This window comes from Amphiprion ocellaris, chromosome 2, assembly GCF_022539595.1.
Source record: "Amphiprion ocellaris isolate individual 3 ecotype Okinawa chromosome 2, ASM2253959v1, whole genome shotgun sequence".
Lineage (NCBI taxonomy): Eukaryota > Metazoa > Chordata > Actinopteri > Pomacentridae > Amphiprion > Amphiprion ocellaris.
The window spans coordinates 5,660,541-5,674,234 of NC_072767.1; the positions used below are offsets into that span (position 1 = coordinate 5,660,541).

Below are 13,694 nucleotides of genomic sequence, written 5' to 3' on the forward strand. Positions count from 1 at the left end.
TTGATTTTCTGCGAATGATTCATCACAGATGAAACAACAACATGTCAGGAATGAGTTAAACTCTCTGTTTCTGGGTGTATTTTGTATGTTTTCCATAATAAACAGTGTTCCGTACATCTGGAGGGTAAATCCAGATCTTCAGACCCTTCATATTTGTCCTGCCGGTGAATAAGGGGACGGCAGGTGATGGGCTTCAGGTTAGAAACAACACAGACAGACTCTGGGACAGTTAGACGTGTCTTAAAGGGAAATTGGTGGTCGGCGGGAGGCTTAGCGGCTGTTTGTTCTGACCCCAGGAGCGCGTGGGAAACTTCCTAGCCGACTTCTACTCGGTCAACGGCCTGGTTCTGGAGTCCAGGAAGAGGAGAGAACATCTGAGTGAGGAGGACATCCTGAGGAACAAAGCCATCATGGAGAGTCTGAGCAAAGGAGGAAACCTCATCGAGCAGAACTTCGAGGTGAGTCGGTCGATGAGGAGACCAGAAGGTCGACGTTTAGAGCTTCAGTCCAGAGCTGATGGGAGCTATTGCAGATAACGTCCACGTTAAGATCCTAGAATACAGCAGAAACATGGTGCTGCAATCTCTCAGATTTAGTTCAATCTTCATAAATGTCTCAATTAAAGTTCTGTAAAACGTTGTTTTCAGACGTGGACATTTTTACATTTTTATCCTCAAAAAAAACCCCATGAAGCCATTTTTAGGGTTCAGTATCTCCAGAAATAAAACAGTCGTGAAAGTTGGTGAGAACAGACAGAATAGGTTCATCCGATCAGAACGATTGAATGGATCCAGCAGAGAACACATTTTAACATCTAGACCTCCATGAACACCAACATCTAGACCTCTATGAACACCAACATCTAGACCTCTATGGACACCAACATCTAGACCTCTATGGACACCAGCATCTAGACCTCTATGCACAACATCTAGACCCCTATGGACAGCTAGACCTCCATGACCATCTAGACCTCCATGACCATCTAGACCTCCATGAACATCTAGACCTCCATGAACATCTAGACCTCTATGAACATCTAGACCTCCATGAACACCAACATCTAGACCTCTATGAACATCTAGACCTCTATGAACACCAAAATCTAGACCCCTATGAACATCTAGACCTCTATGAACACCAACATCTAGACCCCTATGAACATCTAGACCTTTATGAACACCAACATCTAGACCTCCATGAACACCAACATCTAGACCTCCATGAACATCTAGACCTCTATGAACATCTAGACCTCCATGAACACCAACATCTAGACCTCCATGAACACCAACATCTAGACCTCTATGAACTCCAGGTTCTGGTTCCTACCAATGAGTCCACATCAACATTTAGTCTGAACATCTAAAAACTGGAACCTTGTCTGGTTCCTCACATCAGATTCTACTGATGTTAGAGCCTCAACAGTTGGAGAAATGTGGACCAAAGACTGTATTATAGTAGAAACATGGATCCATCTATAGATACACACTTACAAGAACTTTATGGAGACACTAGACCACACTCAGATTGTGCACTTTTTTCCATTTTTATATCCCAATAGTAAAAAATGTGTCCTGTGTTGGATCCATTCCATCTTTTAGATCTGATGAAACTATTCTGAGTTCTCACCAAATATCAGATTCTCAAAACTCTGCCAAAGTATTTTACAGAACTTAGTTTTGGATCTAAATAAATAATAAAGTCTGTACTAAATGTGAGATGCAGCATTCAGACTGTAGCTGCAGGCTGTTTACCGTCATCAGACCAGGACTCAGTGAGTTTAAGGGTGTCCATAAACTCCATGTTCATTACAGCCAAACCAGCAGTCCAGTCCAGAAACGGTTCTGTCCCGCTGGAACCTCGGGGTAGGACCAGAACATCTCAGATAAACCTCAGAACCTCACGGGGCTGCAGCATGGTTCAGCTCCCACACTGAGATGGAGAGTCAGATCGATGGAAACCAACTTATATGCTGTTAGATACCAACATCAGACCATTTAAACCATTTAAATCAGAAACACAAAGCTCTGAACGATGTTAAACGCAGAGGTTTAAGAAATTATATTGAAAAAACAACAAATTCTCTGATTTCAATTTCTGAAATTTGAATATTTTAGTTTTTTTCTCTTCTTTTTGACATTAAACTGAAGATCTTTGGACAAAACTGAACATTCTTCTGTTCAATGCCTTTCATTAATTAAATCTTTTTCTTTTTGTGTAGATTTTTTTGTCCTGTTTGCAGGCGTTTTTGATTTTGTTTTTTTTTTTACTTTTTGTGTCTTTTTGACGTAATTTTCTGTCTTTTTGTGTTGATTTTGACAAAAAAAAACTCTTTATCAGTAGAATAATCAGAAATACTTTCTGGTTTCTCACCTCCTCTATGACAGTCAACTTAATATATTTGGACTAAACCAGATATTTGAAGTAACTGATTCACATTTTTCACCATTTTCTAGCATTTTAGAGACCAAACAACGGATTTATTAACCATCAGGTACTCTGATAATCAATTAGTTCAAATTATTTATTGATAGAAAGTCTAAATTCTTTGACTGCAGCTTCTTAAATGTGAATATTTTCTGATTTCTTTATTTTTATATGATGATAAACTGAATATATTTGGACAAAACAAGACATACGAGGAAACTGATCCACATTTTTCAACATTTTCTGACATTTAGACCAATAACTAATGATCAGTCACCAACTACTCTATTAATCAGTCAGTTTAAAGGATTGATTTTGGTAGAAATCTGCAGCGCTGATTTTGTGTCTTTTTCATTAAGTCTTTTTCTCTTTTTTCTTTATGTTTGTGTAGATTTTTTGTTCCATTTGCAGCCGGTTTTTGCTTTTCGTGTCTTTTTGACATTGTTTTTTTTTATCTTTTTGTGTTGATTTTGACTAAAAGAACTCTATCAGTAGAATAATCAGAACATCTTCGGACATTTAGACTTTTGGAGACACTAAAACCAAACAGCTGATTGAACAGTGAACATAATTTAAACGTTTCTTCTTTATTAATTTGTCTTTTTCTGTTTTTTATTTAGGTTTGTATTGATTTTTTTTGTTCTGTTTGCAGCCGTTTTTTTTTTTTTTTTGCTTTTTGTGTCTTTTTGCTTTAATTTTAAACTGTAAACTAAATATGTTTGGGAAAAACAGAACATTTAGACATTTAGAACCAAACAACTGATTGATTTTTTTTCCAAAGAATTATCAACAGTGAACATAACTTGAGTGTTTCTTTTCCATTTATTTGTCTTTTTCAGTTTTGTTTGTGTTTATTTGTGTTAATTTAATGAATTTTTATGATCTGATTGCTGCTGTTTTGCTCTTTTTGTGTCTCTTTTCTGTCATTTTCCATCTTTTTGTGCTGATTTTGACTGAAAGAACTCTTTCTTAGTGAAATAATTTAGTTTTTAAACAGTTTTTAAGTTTATTTTCTATTTTCTGAGCAGATAAACTCCCCTACAGACTCGTTCTAGGAGTTACTGGAGTTTTCTGCTGTAGATTCCTGTATTTTCTCCGTTTATTTGTGACAGAAATCATCTCAGCGTCGGTGTTTCTGATCTCGTGCAGCCGTAAACCTCTCAGCACTTCACCACCGTACAGATAAATCCTGCAGAAACAAACTTCCTGAAACTCTGCAGGGTTTATTGGAAACATTCCTGTCTGGGTCTCTGATTTGTTTCTGACATGAAACCAGAATGAAATTCTGTCACTGAACCTTCACTGTGAGTCACTCTGCATGCTGGAGTCCTGCACCGCCACCTACTGGTCCTCAGTAGAACCTCCTGTTGTCTCCACGGTTTGTTCTAGATCAGGGGAGTCAAACTGGTACTAGTCCTGGTTCCACATTCAGGACCATTTGAGCTCTAGTGGGCCGGAGCAGTAAAATCACAGGATAATAGAGAAACAAAATGATAAAAGATGAGACAAACGACATGAAACGAAACAAAAAAGTGAACAAAAGATGGACAAAAAAAAGACAAAAAATCCAACAAATGACAAAAATGACAAGAAATGAAACAAAATGACAAAAACATGAGACAAACAACTAAAAAAAGACAAAAACCAACAAAAACACGACAAAATATTACAGAAATAAGGCACAAAATGACAAAGTCGAAACAAAATGACAAAAAATGAGATAAACGAAATGCGCTAAAAAGTTACAAGTCAACACAAAAGTGAACAAAAACAAGACAAAAAATTACACAAATGACGAGACAAGAGACAAAAATGACAAAAAAACAAAACGACAAAAAATAGTCAAACTATACAAGCGAGACAATAAACACCAAACGACAAAAACATGAGACAGACAAAAGTCAGACCCAAAAAAACGAGACAAAATACTTCAAAAATGAGACACAAAGTGACAAAACATGATACAAACAACATAAAACGAAACAAAGGAGACAAAACATTAGACAAAAAGGTTAGAACGTGACAAAAATGGACAAACAACAAAATTTAGACAAAATATGGCAAAAGCGAGAAATAAAATGATAAAAAAAAGACAAACGACACAAGCGAGATAGAAAGGAAACATGAAATGACAAAAATGAGAAACAAAATGATAAAAACCAAAAACAACACAAAATATTCAAAAATTGAGAAACAAAATGACAAAAATGAGAAATAAAATGACAAAAAATGAGACAAACAACACGAAACAAAACAAAAAAGCAAAAAAATGGACAAAAAATCACAGAAATGACACAAGACAAAAATGACAAAAAAAAAAATGACAAAAAATAGTCAAACGATACAAGCGAGACAAAAAAAACCAACAAAAACGACACACAAAATAACAAATAAAGCAAAACACAATGACAAAAACGAGAAACAAAATGACAAAAGTCAGATTTTTAAAAAAAAATGAGACACAAAATGGACATACAGCAAAAATGAGACAAAACAACGAATAAAGCGAAACACAAAATGAAAAAAAGGCAAAATACACAAGCGCATAGAAAAGGAAAACACAAGACAAAATGTTACAAAAGTGAGACACGAAGAACAATGAACAATTTAGTATTTTACTTTCTGATCAGAACAACTTGTCATGGTCTAGAATTGATTTTAAATTTATAGTTTTACTAATTTACAATGCAGTTAATGTCTTCTCTGGAGTTTTTACACTTTGAGGACCGGATTGGACCCTCTGGAGGACCGCTTTTGGCCCACGGGCCGCATGTTTTCCAGCCCTGTTCTAGATGTTACTCTGCAGGTTGGTTCTAAACGGCAGCATAAAGCCGTGAACAAAGCCGCTCTGCTTCCAACACAGACCTCCTACCTGCTGGTTTGTTCTGATTGTTGGGCTGGTCTTTGTCCTGGAGGCGTTCCTGCCAACTCAGGGAGAGTTTTTGTCCAGACGGGTTTTCTTTTAACCTGCAGGAAGGTGATGCAGGAAACAGCTGATTCAGTTCAGACACAGTCCAGGAAAAACGTTCCTCAGATTCTGCTCACACTTTATGTGTTATTTTGGAACAAAATGTTGACAACAAACAGAATAGTTTGATCACATCACAATGAGGACAGATTCTTAATTGCTGCTTCTTGAAAAATGGAAAAGGGTGTAAATTCTGCACTGAGGGTCCCAGAAAAATTGCTATTGTTGCATTTTTTTCCTATTTTGACTAAAACACTGAAAAAAATGCTCCTCTCAAAACAAGAAAAAAACTTACTTCAAGCAACTTTTACCTTGAAATAAGTGAAAAAATCTGCCAATAGAACAAGTGAAAAATGTCTTGGTGAGATTTCTTGAAATAAGATATGATATTTAGAATATTGAGATCTTAAAATTAGTTGGGAAAACTTATTATAAGCTATATTTTACCAGGATTGTCAAGCTTAGGTGTCTTAAAATAAGTCAGACATGCTAAAAAAAATAGTAGTTTTTCACTCAAAAATAGATTTTTGCTTTCATGTAACCTCCTAATTTGAGATGTATTAACCCTCCTGCTGTCTTCATTTACGGCCACCAAAAAATATTGTTGCCTTGTCTGAAAAAAATCCAAAAAATCAGCAAAAAAATTCCCCAAATTTCTGAAAATTTGCAAAACCTTCGGGAAGAAAATCCCAATAATTCCTTAAAAGTTTTGTTTTTTAAAAATCCCCCACATTTGGCAAGAAAATTCTTGTAAATATTTTCCAAAAATGAGTAAAAATCTTCCAAAAAATCCTAAAAATATCTAAAGTGATTACATATATTTCAGTAAAACTTCTGATATTTTCTTTAAGAACATTCACAAAAAAACCAACCAAAAACCAGCAAAATTCGCTGGATTTTGGTTGATTTTTTTGTGAATGTTCTTAAGAAACATTTTTAACATTTCTTTTTTTTCCACCAAAAAATTTTCGAAGATTTCCCAAAAATGTTGAAAATGTGGACATCAGAAGTTTCACTGAAAATGTGTTTTTTTTCCCCACATTTTCAAAGTTTAAAACGGTTCAATTTTGACTCGCAGGACGACATGAGGGTTTAATTTGTTTTGAGTTTTCTTGTAAAATTCAACTCAAAACAAGATAATTTCAAGATTGTTTGAAATTGTCTTAAATCCCTCCATCTGCCTGAAATGTCACTTGTTAAGTTAATTTATCTTAAATCAAGTGGGAGGAGACATTTTGACTAAAAATAAGACAAATACACTTGGTAAGATTTTGAGTTTTTGCAGTGAACCCAAAACAAAATGACTCAGAATTGTCCAAAATGACAAAATTCAATAATTATTAGTCCTTGAAAATGGAAAAAAATGACCAAATGTTCAACCCAGACTGGTCTAGTGTCTCCATAGAGTTCCTGTAAGTGTATATCTATGGCTGGATCCATATTTCTACTAAAATCCAGTCTTTGTTCCACATTTGTATGTTTTCCAGAACTTGTTTTGGGTGATGTGTGGACAGGATGTTGACTCCATGGACTCAGTCTGGTATTCAGCTCAGTGTTGAGGGATTTACACTCTATTGATCTCATGGATGAACCCTAAAGCCTCAGGGACCAGCAGACGGTAAACTGTCTGGATCAGAACCAGAACTCAGCAGGAAAACAGCGATAAACCAGATAAACCGTCTCAGAACGTTTTTCTGGTTCCAGCTTCCAAACCTGAACTCTGGAAGAAACGATGAGTTTGTTTCAGCAGGAAGTCGGTTTTAGGAGGAAACGGTTTGACTCCGAGTCTGATGTTCAAATAAACCAACGCTGAAGCAGAAGTTTTCCTGAGTGGAAGAAACTCTGTTTATTTTCTATGAAGACGAAGCTTCTGCAGGTTTATAGAATCCAGTTTGAAGCTGATTTAAAGATCAGAAATACAAAAAGTCCAAGTTTTAAAGTAGAATCTGTTTCCCAATTAAACACCAAACAAAAAGTTCTTTTAAAAAAAAAAAAAAACAAAAAAAACAAAAAAAACGTTTTAAACCAAAAAAACAAGATATTGGATTTTCTGGTTTCAATCAAAAAAGAAAAGAAACATAAAATGGGTTTTTGTTTCATTTTTCTCTTTACTGGAGTCAAAAAAAACGAGAAAAGCTCAGTTTTCTTATTTATGTCAGCAACAAATTATTAGAAAATCGTTAAATTTCAAATTTTTTCTGTTTTAAACTGAATAAAATATGAAATATTTATGCTCAAGGTTGGTTTTAGTTTTAAATAAAAAACAGAAAATGGCTCAGTTTTTATTTTTCAACCACAAAAACTATAAAATGATCCAGTTCCAATTTTTTTCCATCTTAAACTGACAATGAAAAAAAAATTATTATTGTTATTATTAGTAGTAGTGGTATTATTATTCAATTCAATTCAATTTTATTTATATAGCGCCAATTACAGTCAAATTGTCTCGAGACGCTTTACAGAACCCATATGCCTGAACACCCAGAGCAAGCCAAAAGGTGACAGTGGCAAGGAAAACACCCTTTTAACAGGGAAAAAACCTCGAGCAGAACCCGGCTCTAATGTGGGGGAACCATCTGTCTGCTGGCCGGACGGGTTGAGAGGGACAGAAGAGGTAGAAAGGTAGAGATAGAGGGATGGAGGTAGAGATAGAGGGATACAGATAGAGGGGTAGAGATAGAGAGGTGGGGGGGTGGGACACAAGGACCATAAAACACAGCCACACATCTGAAGCATCCAGCTCTGGGACCAGGGACACTCGGAGAAAGGACACAGAAAGAAACAGAGTGAATGTAATGCAATAATGGTATATATAGTAAATACATAGGTAGTTAGAGAAGGGCTCAGTGCATCCAGAGAGGTTCCCCAGCAGCCTAGGCCTATAGCAGCATAACTAGGGGCAAACTAAAGGGACGTCAAGAGGGGAAGTCAGTTGTGCAAATGAAAACACCAGCTCACCCCGTCAGGGTCCCCCAGTCAGCCCTAACTATAAGCTTTGTCAAAAAGGAAGGTTTTAAGCCTGGTCTTAAAAATAGAGAGGGTGTCCACCTCTAGAACCCAAACTGGGAGCTGGTTCCACAGGAGAGGTGCCTGATAACTGAAGGCTCTGCCTCCCATTCTACTTTTAGAGATTCTAGGAACAACAAGTAAGCCTGCAGTCTGAGAGGGAAGAGTTCTGCTAGGGTAATATGGTACTATCAGGTCTTTAAGATATGATGGAGATTGGTTGTTAAGAGCTTTATATGTCAGAAGAAGGATTTTGAATTCTATTCTAGATTTAACAGGGAGCCAATGAAGAGAAACCAATATAGGAGAAATATGATCTCTCTTGCTAACTCCCGTCAGTACTCTGGCTGCAGCGTTTTGGATCAGCTGTAGATGTTTCAGAGAGCTATTGGGACAACCTGATAATAAGGAATTACAGTAGTCAAGCCCAGAAGTAACAAATGCATGGACTAGTTTTTCTGCATCACTCTGAGACAGGATGTTCCTGATTTTCACAATATTTCTCAGGTGGAAAAAGGAAGTCCTACAGATTTGTTTTATGTGCGAGTTAAAGGACATGTCCTGGTCAAAGATAATGCCGAGGTTCCTCACAGTAGTACTGGAGGCCAATGTAATGCCATCCAGAGTAACTATATGCTTTGAAAGCAATTCTCTAAGATGTTTGGGGCCAAATACAATGACTTCAGTCTTGTCTGAATTTAGTAGTAAGAAATTATAGGTCATCCAGGTCTTTATGTCCTTAAGACAATCTTGCAGTCTAGCTAGCTGATTAGTTTCATTTGGCTTCATAGATAAATACAATTGAGCGTCGTCAGCATAACAATGGAAATTAATACAGTGCTTCCTAATAATATTGCCTAAGGGAAGCATGTATAATGTGAACAGTATTGGTCCTAAGACAGAACCCTGAGGAACTCCATGATTAACCCTAGTATGCTCAGAAGACTCATTGTTGACATGCACAAACTGGAACCTGTCTGATAAGTAGGATTTAAACCAGTCCAGTGCTGTCCCTTTAATGCCAATGCAATGTTCTAGTCGCTGTAATAAAAGTTTGTGGTCGAGTTTGTGGTTTCTGGATCTAGAGTGGGCTTTTTAAGTAAAGGTTTGATTACAGCAACCTTAAAAGCCTGTGGTACATAACCTGTTACTAGAGAGAGATTAATCAGATCTAACATTGAGGAATTAATTAAAGGTAAAGCCTCCTTGAACAGTCTAGTTGGGATAGGATCTAAAAGACATGTTGATGGTTTGGATGTAGAAACTATTGAAATGAGTTCAGAGAGATGTATGGGGGTGAAAAATTCTAAATATCCATCTGGTCTTACAGCCAATTCTAAAGTATCTGTACTCGATGATACATCTGTGACATTTGCAGGAAGGGCCAGAGTAATTTTTTCTCTAATCGTAATAATTTTATTTGTAAAGAAGCTCATGAAGTCGTTACTGCTCAAAGCTAAAGGAATACAAGTTTCAACAGAGCTCTGACTCTTTGTCAGCCTGGCTACAGTGCTGAAGAGAAACCTAGGGTTGTTCTTGTTTTCCTCTATTAAAGATGAATAATATGTTGTCCTGGCATTACGAAGAGCTTTTTTATAAATTACTAGACTTTTTTTCCAAGCTACATAAACTTCCTCTAAATTAGTGGAGTACCACTTCCTTTCCAGCTTTCGGGACGCCTGCTTTAAAGTCCACAGCTGGGAATTATACCAAGGAGCAGGTCCTCTCTGAGATAGAACTTTCTTTTTTACAGGTGCAACACTATCAAGTGTTGTACGCAGTGAGGCTGCAGCATTATTAACAATATAATCCACTTCTGTGGGGGTAAAATTATATTATTTCCCTTCCATTATATCAGTAAGTGGTGCTGGACTAAATAGAGAGGGTATTATTTCCTTAAATTTAGTCACCGAATTGTGAGACAGACATCTACTGTAATGATATTTATTCTTAACTCCTATACAATCTATTGTTGTAAATTGAAATGTTATCATAAAATGGTCAGAAAGAAGAGGGTTCTGGGGAAATACTGTTAACTGTTTGATTTCTATGCCATAAGTCAGAACGAGGTCAAGGGTATGATTAAAACTATGAGTTGGTTTATTTACATGTTGAGAAAACCCAATTGAGTCTAATAGTGAATTAAAAGCAATTATTGTTATTATTATTAACAATATCTAATATTTCTTCTATTTATTTGTTTATTTCGATATTTCTTCTATATATTTATGTTTGTTTTAATATTTCTTCTATTTATTTATATTTATTTTAATATTTATTCTATTTTAATATTTCTTCTATTTATTTATGTTTACTTTAATATTTCTTCTGTTTATTTATATTTATTTTAATAATTCTATTTATTTGTGTTTATTTTTAATATATCTTCTATATATTTGTTTGTTTTAATATTTCTTCTATTTATTTATGTTTGTTTTAATATTTCTTCTATTTATTTATATTTATTTTAATATTTCTTCTATTTATGTTTATTTTCATATTTCTTCTGTTTATTTATGCTTATTTTTAATGTTTCTTCTATGTATTTCTTGTTTTTGTTTTTATGTTCAGTGGTGCGTGGTCACCCTCTAGTGTCCACAGCTGGACATTACATCACTGTGGTGGAATAAATTTATTAAAGATAAAAACGGTTTTAGACGTCATTAATAAACCTCCTGCTGTTATTAATTCTGTTTATAATCGTGGTTTAATAATTACAGAATCTTTTTAAGACGTGAAAAATAATAATTTACAACAAATTCTATTTAAGATAAGACAGTTTGAAATGAGTAAAAAGCTCAGAGCTTCAGGACCAGAAGGTTTGATGGTTTTATTTAGACGTTTTTAGCTTCTTATCTTTAATATTTTGTGTTTTTCAGCCGGCGAGGCGACAATCTCTGACTCCTCCTGCTCCAAACACCATCTCCTGGGAGGAATACATCACAGCCGACAACGGGAGGCAGGTTCCACACCGGAGAACATCTCATCTCTAGACTTTAACCAGAACGTTGTGATCCGTGGAACTGTTGGTTTATGATTAAAACCCCATAATTAGTAATAATGAATAACCTGTTTCCCTCAGAGCTCCTCATCTGGGCAGAGAACTGGTCTGCAAGGAGAGCAAGAAGAACTTCAAGGCCACCATCGCCATGAGTCAGGACTTCCCTCTGGGCATCGAGTCGTGAGTTTTCACAATGTTTCTAGAATCCATCAGCAGGAATTCTGTCTTTATAGTGATTCATTCAGTTCTTAAAGTCCACTGCTGGGGTCTGTAGTGGTTCTATTTATTCTGTTTCTACCTTCACGGAGACCTTCTAGATGCTGTTCTTCTAATGGTGTCCTGGTTCTCTGCAGGTTACTGAACGTTCTGGAGGTCATCGCTCCCTTCAAGCACTTTAATAAACTCAGAGAGTTCGTTCAGATGAAACTTCCTCCTGGATTCCCTGTAAAGCTGGGTGAGTTCTACATCTATAGATCTACAGATAGACTTTTATTTTCATTTCCTGTTTGTTGATGTTTGATCTTCAGAAACATTCTAGAGTCTCTGAGACGTTCCTGTTTTCCCTGCAGACATTCCCGTCTTTCCCACCATCACGGCCACCGTCACCTTCCAGGAGTTTCGCTACGACGAGTTCGACGCTTCGATTTTCACGATTCCCAACGACTACAAAGAAGATCCGAGTCGCTTCCCCGACCTCTAGCCTCCAGCCCGGAGGAACGTCCGGCTGCAGGACGGCGTTCTGGAGAAGGCGAAGGGAAAAACAAACGTAGAGGAGCCGACGTCTGGGTAGGAGCTCTGAGGTTCAGGAAGCTTTGGGACTAAAGATCATTGAAGAGACGCAGCAGGAGCTGATGTTTGGTTTGTTTTAATGTAAGTATGTTTATAAGGGACTGTTGTAGTGAAGCACTGACGTTACCATGGAGACGCTGCACAGGAACCCACTGGAGATCAGCTTCAGGTTCTTCTGTTTGCCGAGAATATTTATGGAGACCTGAAGGTGTGAAGTTTAAATAGTGTAAATTTGGGTTCATTTTAAGGCCAGTAGGACGTTTAACAGCATCACTACAGAACCGGAGATCTGCTCCTGAAGGCTGAAGAACCAGAAGTGATCTCCAGTTGGGTTCTCCTGGACGTTAAGCTGTTTGGAGGTTTGCTGAGCAGCAGCTCCGGACTCTGAGGCACTATTTAGATCCACTACAGACACTTTGAACCTTTAATCCTGCAGGTTTCTACGGTACGGCGGCTGAAAGTTCTGCTCATCAATCTTCTGTTTCTGACCTTTTCTAAACTGCAGCAGAAGAATCGGAGGATGGAGAAGCAGTAGATTTATCAGAATGTTTTTACATCTAAACAGACTCTTTCCTGCACAACTTTTTCATTTGTCTTTTTTTAATCCTCCTTCGGCAGAAAGTTGTTTTTTTACGGAGCATCATGACTTAATTTGGGAGTTTGTTGGTTTTAAATGGTGACTTTTATTTTTTTGTACATAAAATCTTTGAATTCTTCAGTTTTAACCTTCAGACAGGAAATGGAGTAAAAAGAGTTTAGAGGCGATGCTACGGAGCGTTCAGGTGCTGCTGTGGTTCAGGAAATCTGAGCGTCGGTACAAACTGTTTTATTTAACTCAGAGTTTGATCCTAACCTTTGAATAATCTGCATATTATTATTATTATTCTATCCATATTTAGCATCGTAACCAAATGCAGTTTCATTTCTCACCTCATTCCTCAGCGGCTCCTCACGCTTTATTTTGAAACTCCTTCCTGTCTGCTTTAACTTTGACACATTTTCTGTAGATCTTCTTCGTCCACCTGCCTGTCGGTTGTACAGCAAAACCTGTTGTGAACGTCTGCGACACTATTTTCATATAAAATGTACTAAAATAAAAACCCACGTATTGAACAGGAGTCTGGAAGTCGTGTTTTCTAACGTGTTGCTGAACGTAGAAACTGTTCAAGAAGAAAACAGCGGTGTGATGAAAACCATCCTGTGATTGTAGAAATGTGTTTGCAGCTTTAAGAATGTGAATGAAGCAGCAACTAGTCCGGACTGGTTTTATTTCACTATAGCATCCCCTTGTTTTCTAGAAACTGGAAAACACTAAACTACACAAAGTGTGTCAGACCACTCTGCTTCCAAACCCTTATTTTCCAAGATGCTTTGAAAATGATTACAGAATTGCAGAAAAAATTCCAGAAATGATCTAAAATAACAAAAAATTGTTCAAAATGACATGAAAATAGTCTAAAATCACTGGAAAATTATCCAAAATCAGTCAGAATTTCTCTC

At 36.6% G+C, this 13,694-nt stretch overlaps 1 protein-coding gene across 1 annotated transcript in view; it reads left to right on the forward strand.

The window, feature by feature from the left end:
- ankrd13c (ankyrin repeat domain 13C) overlaps nt 1-13,312 on the forward strand; it is a 51,647-nt gene extending 38,335 nt beyond the window's left edge. Inside the window, exons 9-13 of the mRNA XM_023295198.3 lie at nt 297-458; nt 11,284-11,363; nt 11,487-11,585; nt 11,759-11,859; nt 11,975-13,312. Coding sequence (XP_023150966.2) covers nt 297-458; nt 11,284-11,363; nt 11,487-11,585; nt 11,759-11,859; nt 11,975-12,105 — 573 coding nt within the window. The 3' untranslated portion in view covers nt 12,106-13,312. The remainder of the gene's footprint in view (nt 1-296; nt 459-11,283; nt 11,364-11,486; nt 11,586-11,758; nt 11,860-11,974) is intronic.
- The last annotated feature ends 382 nt before the right edge of the window (nt 13,313-13,694 follow it).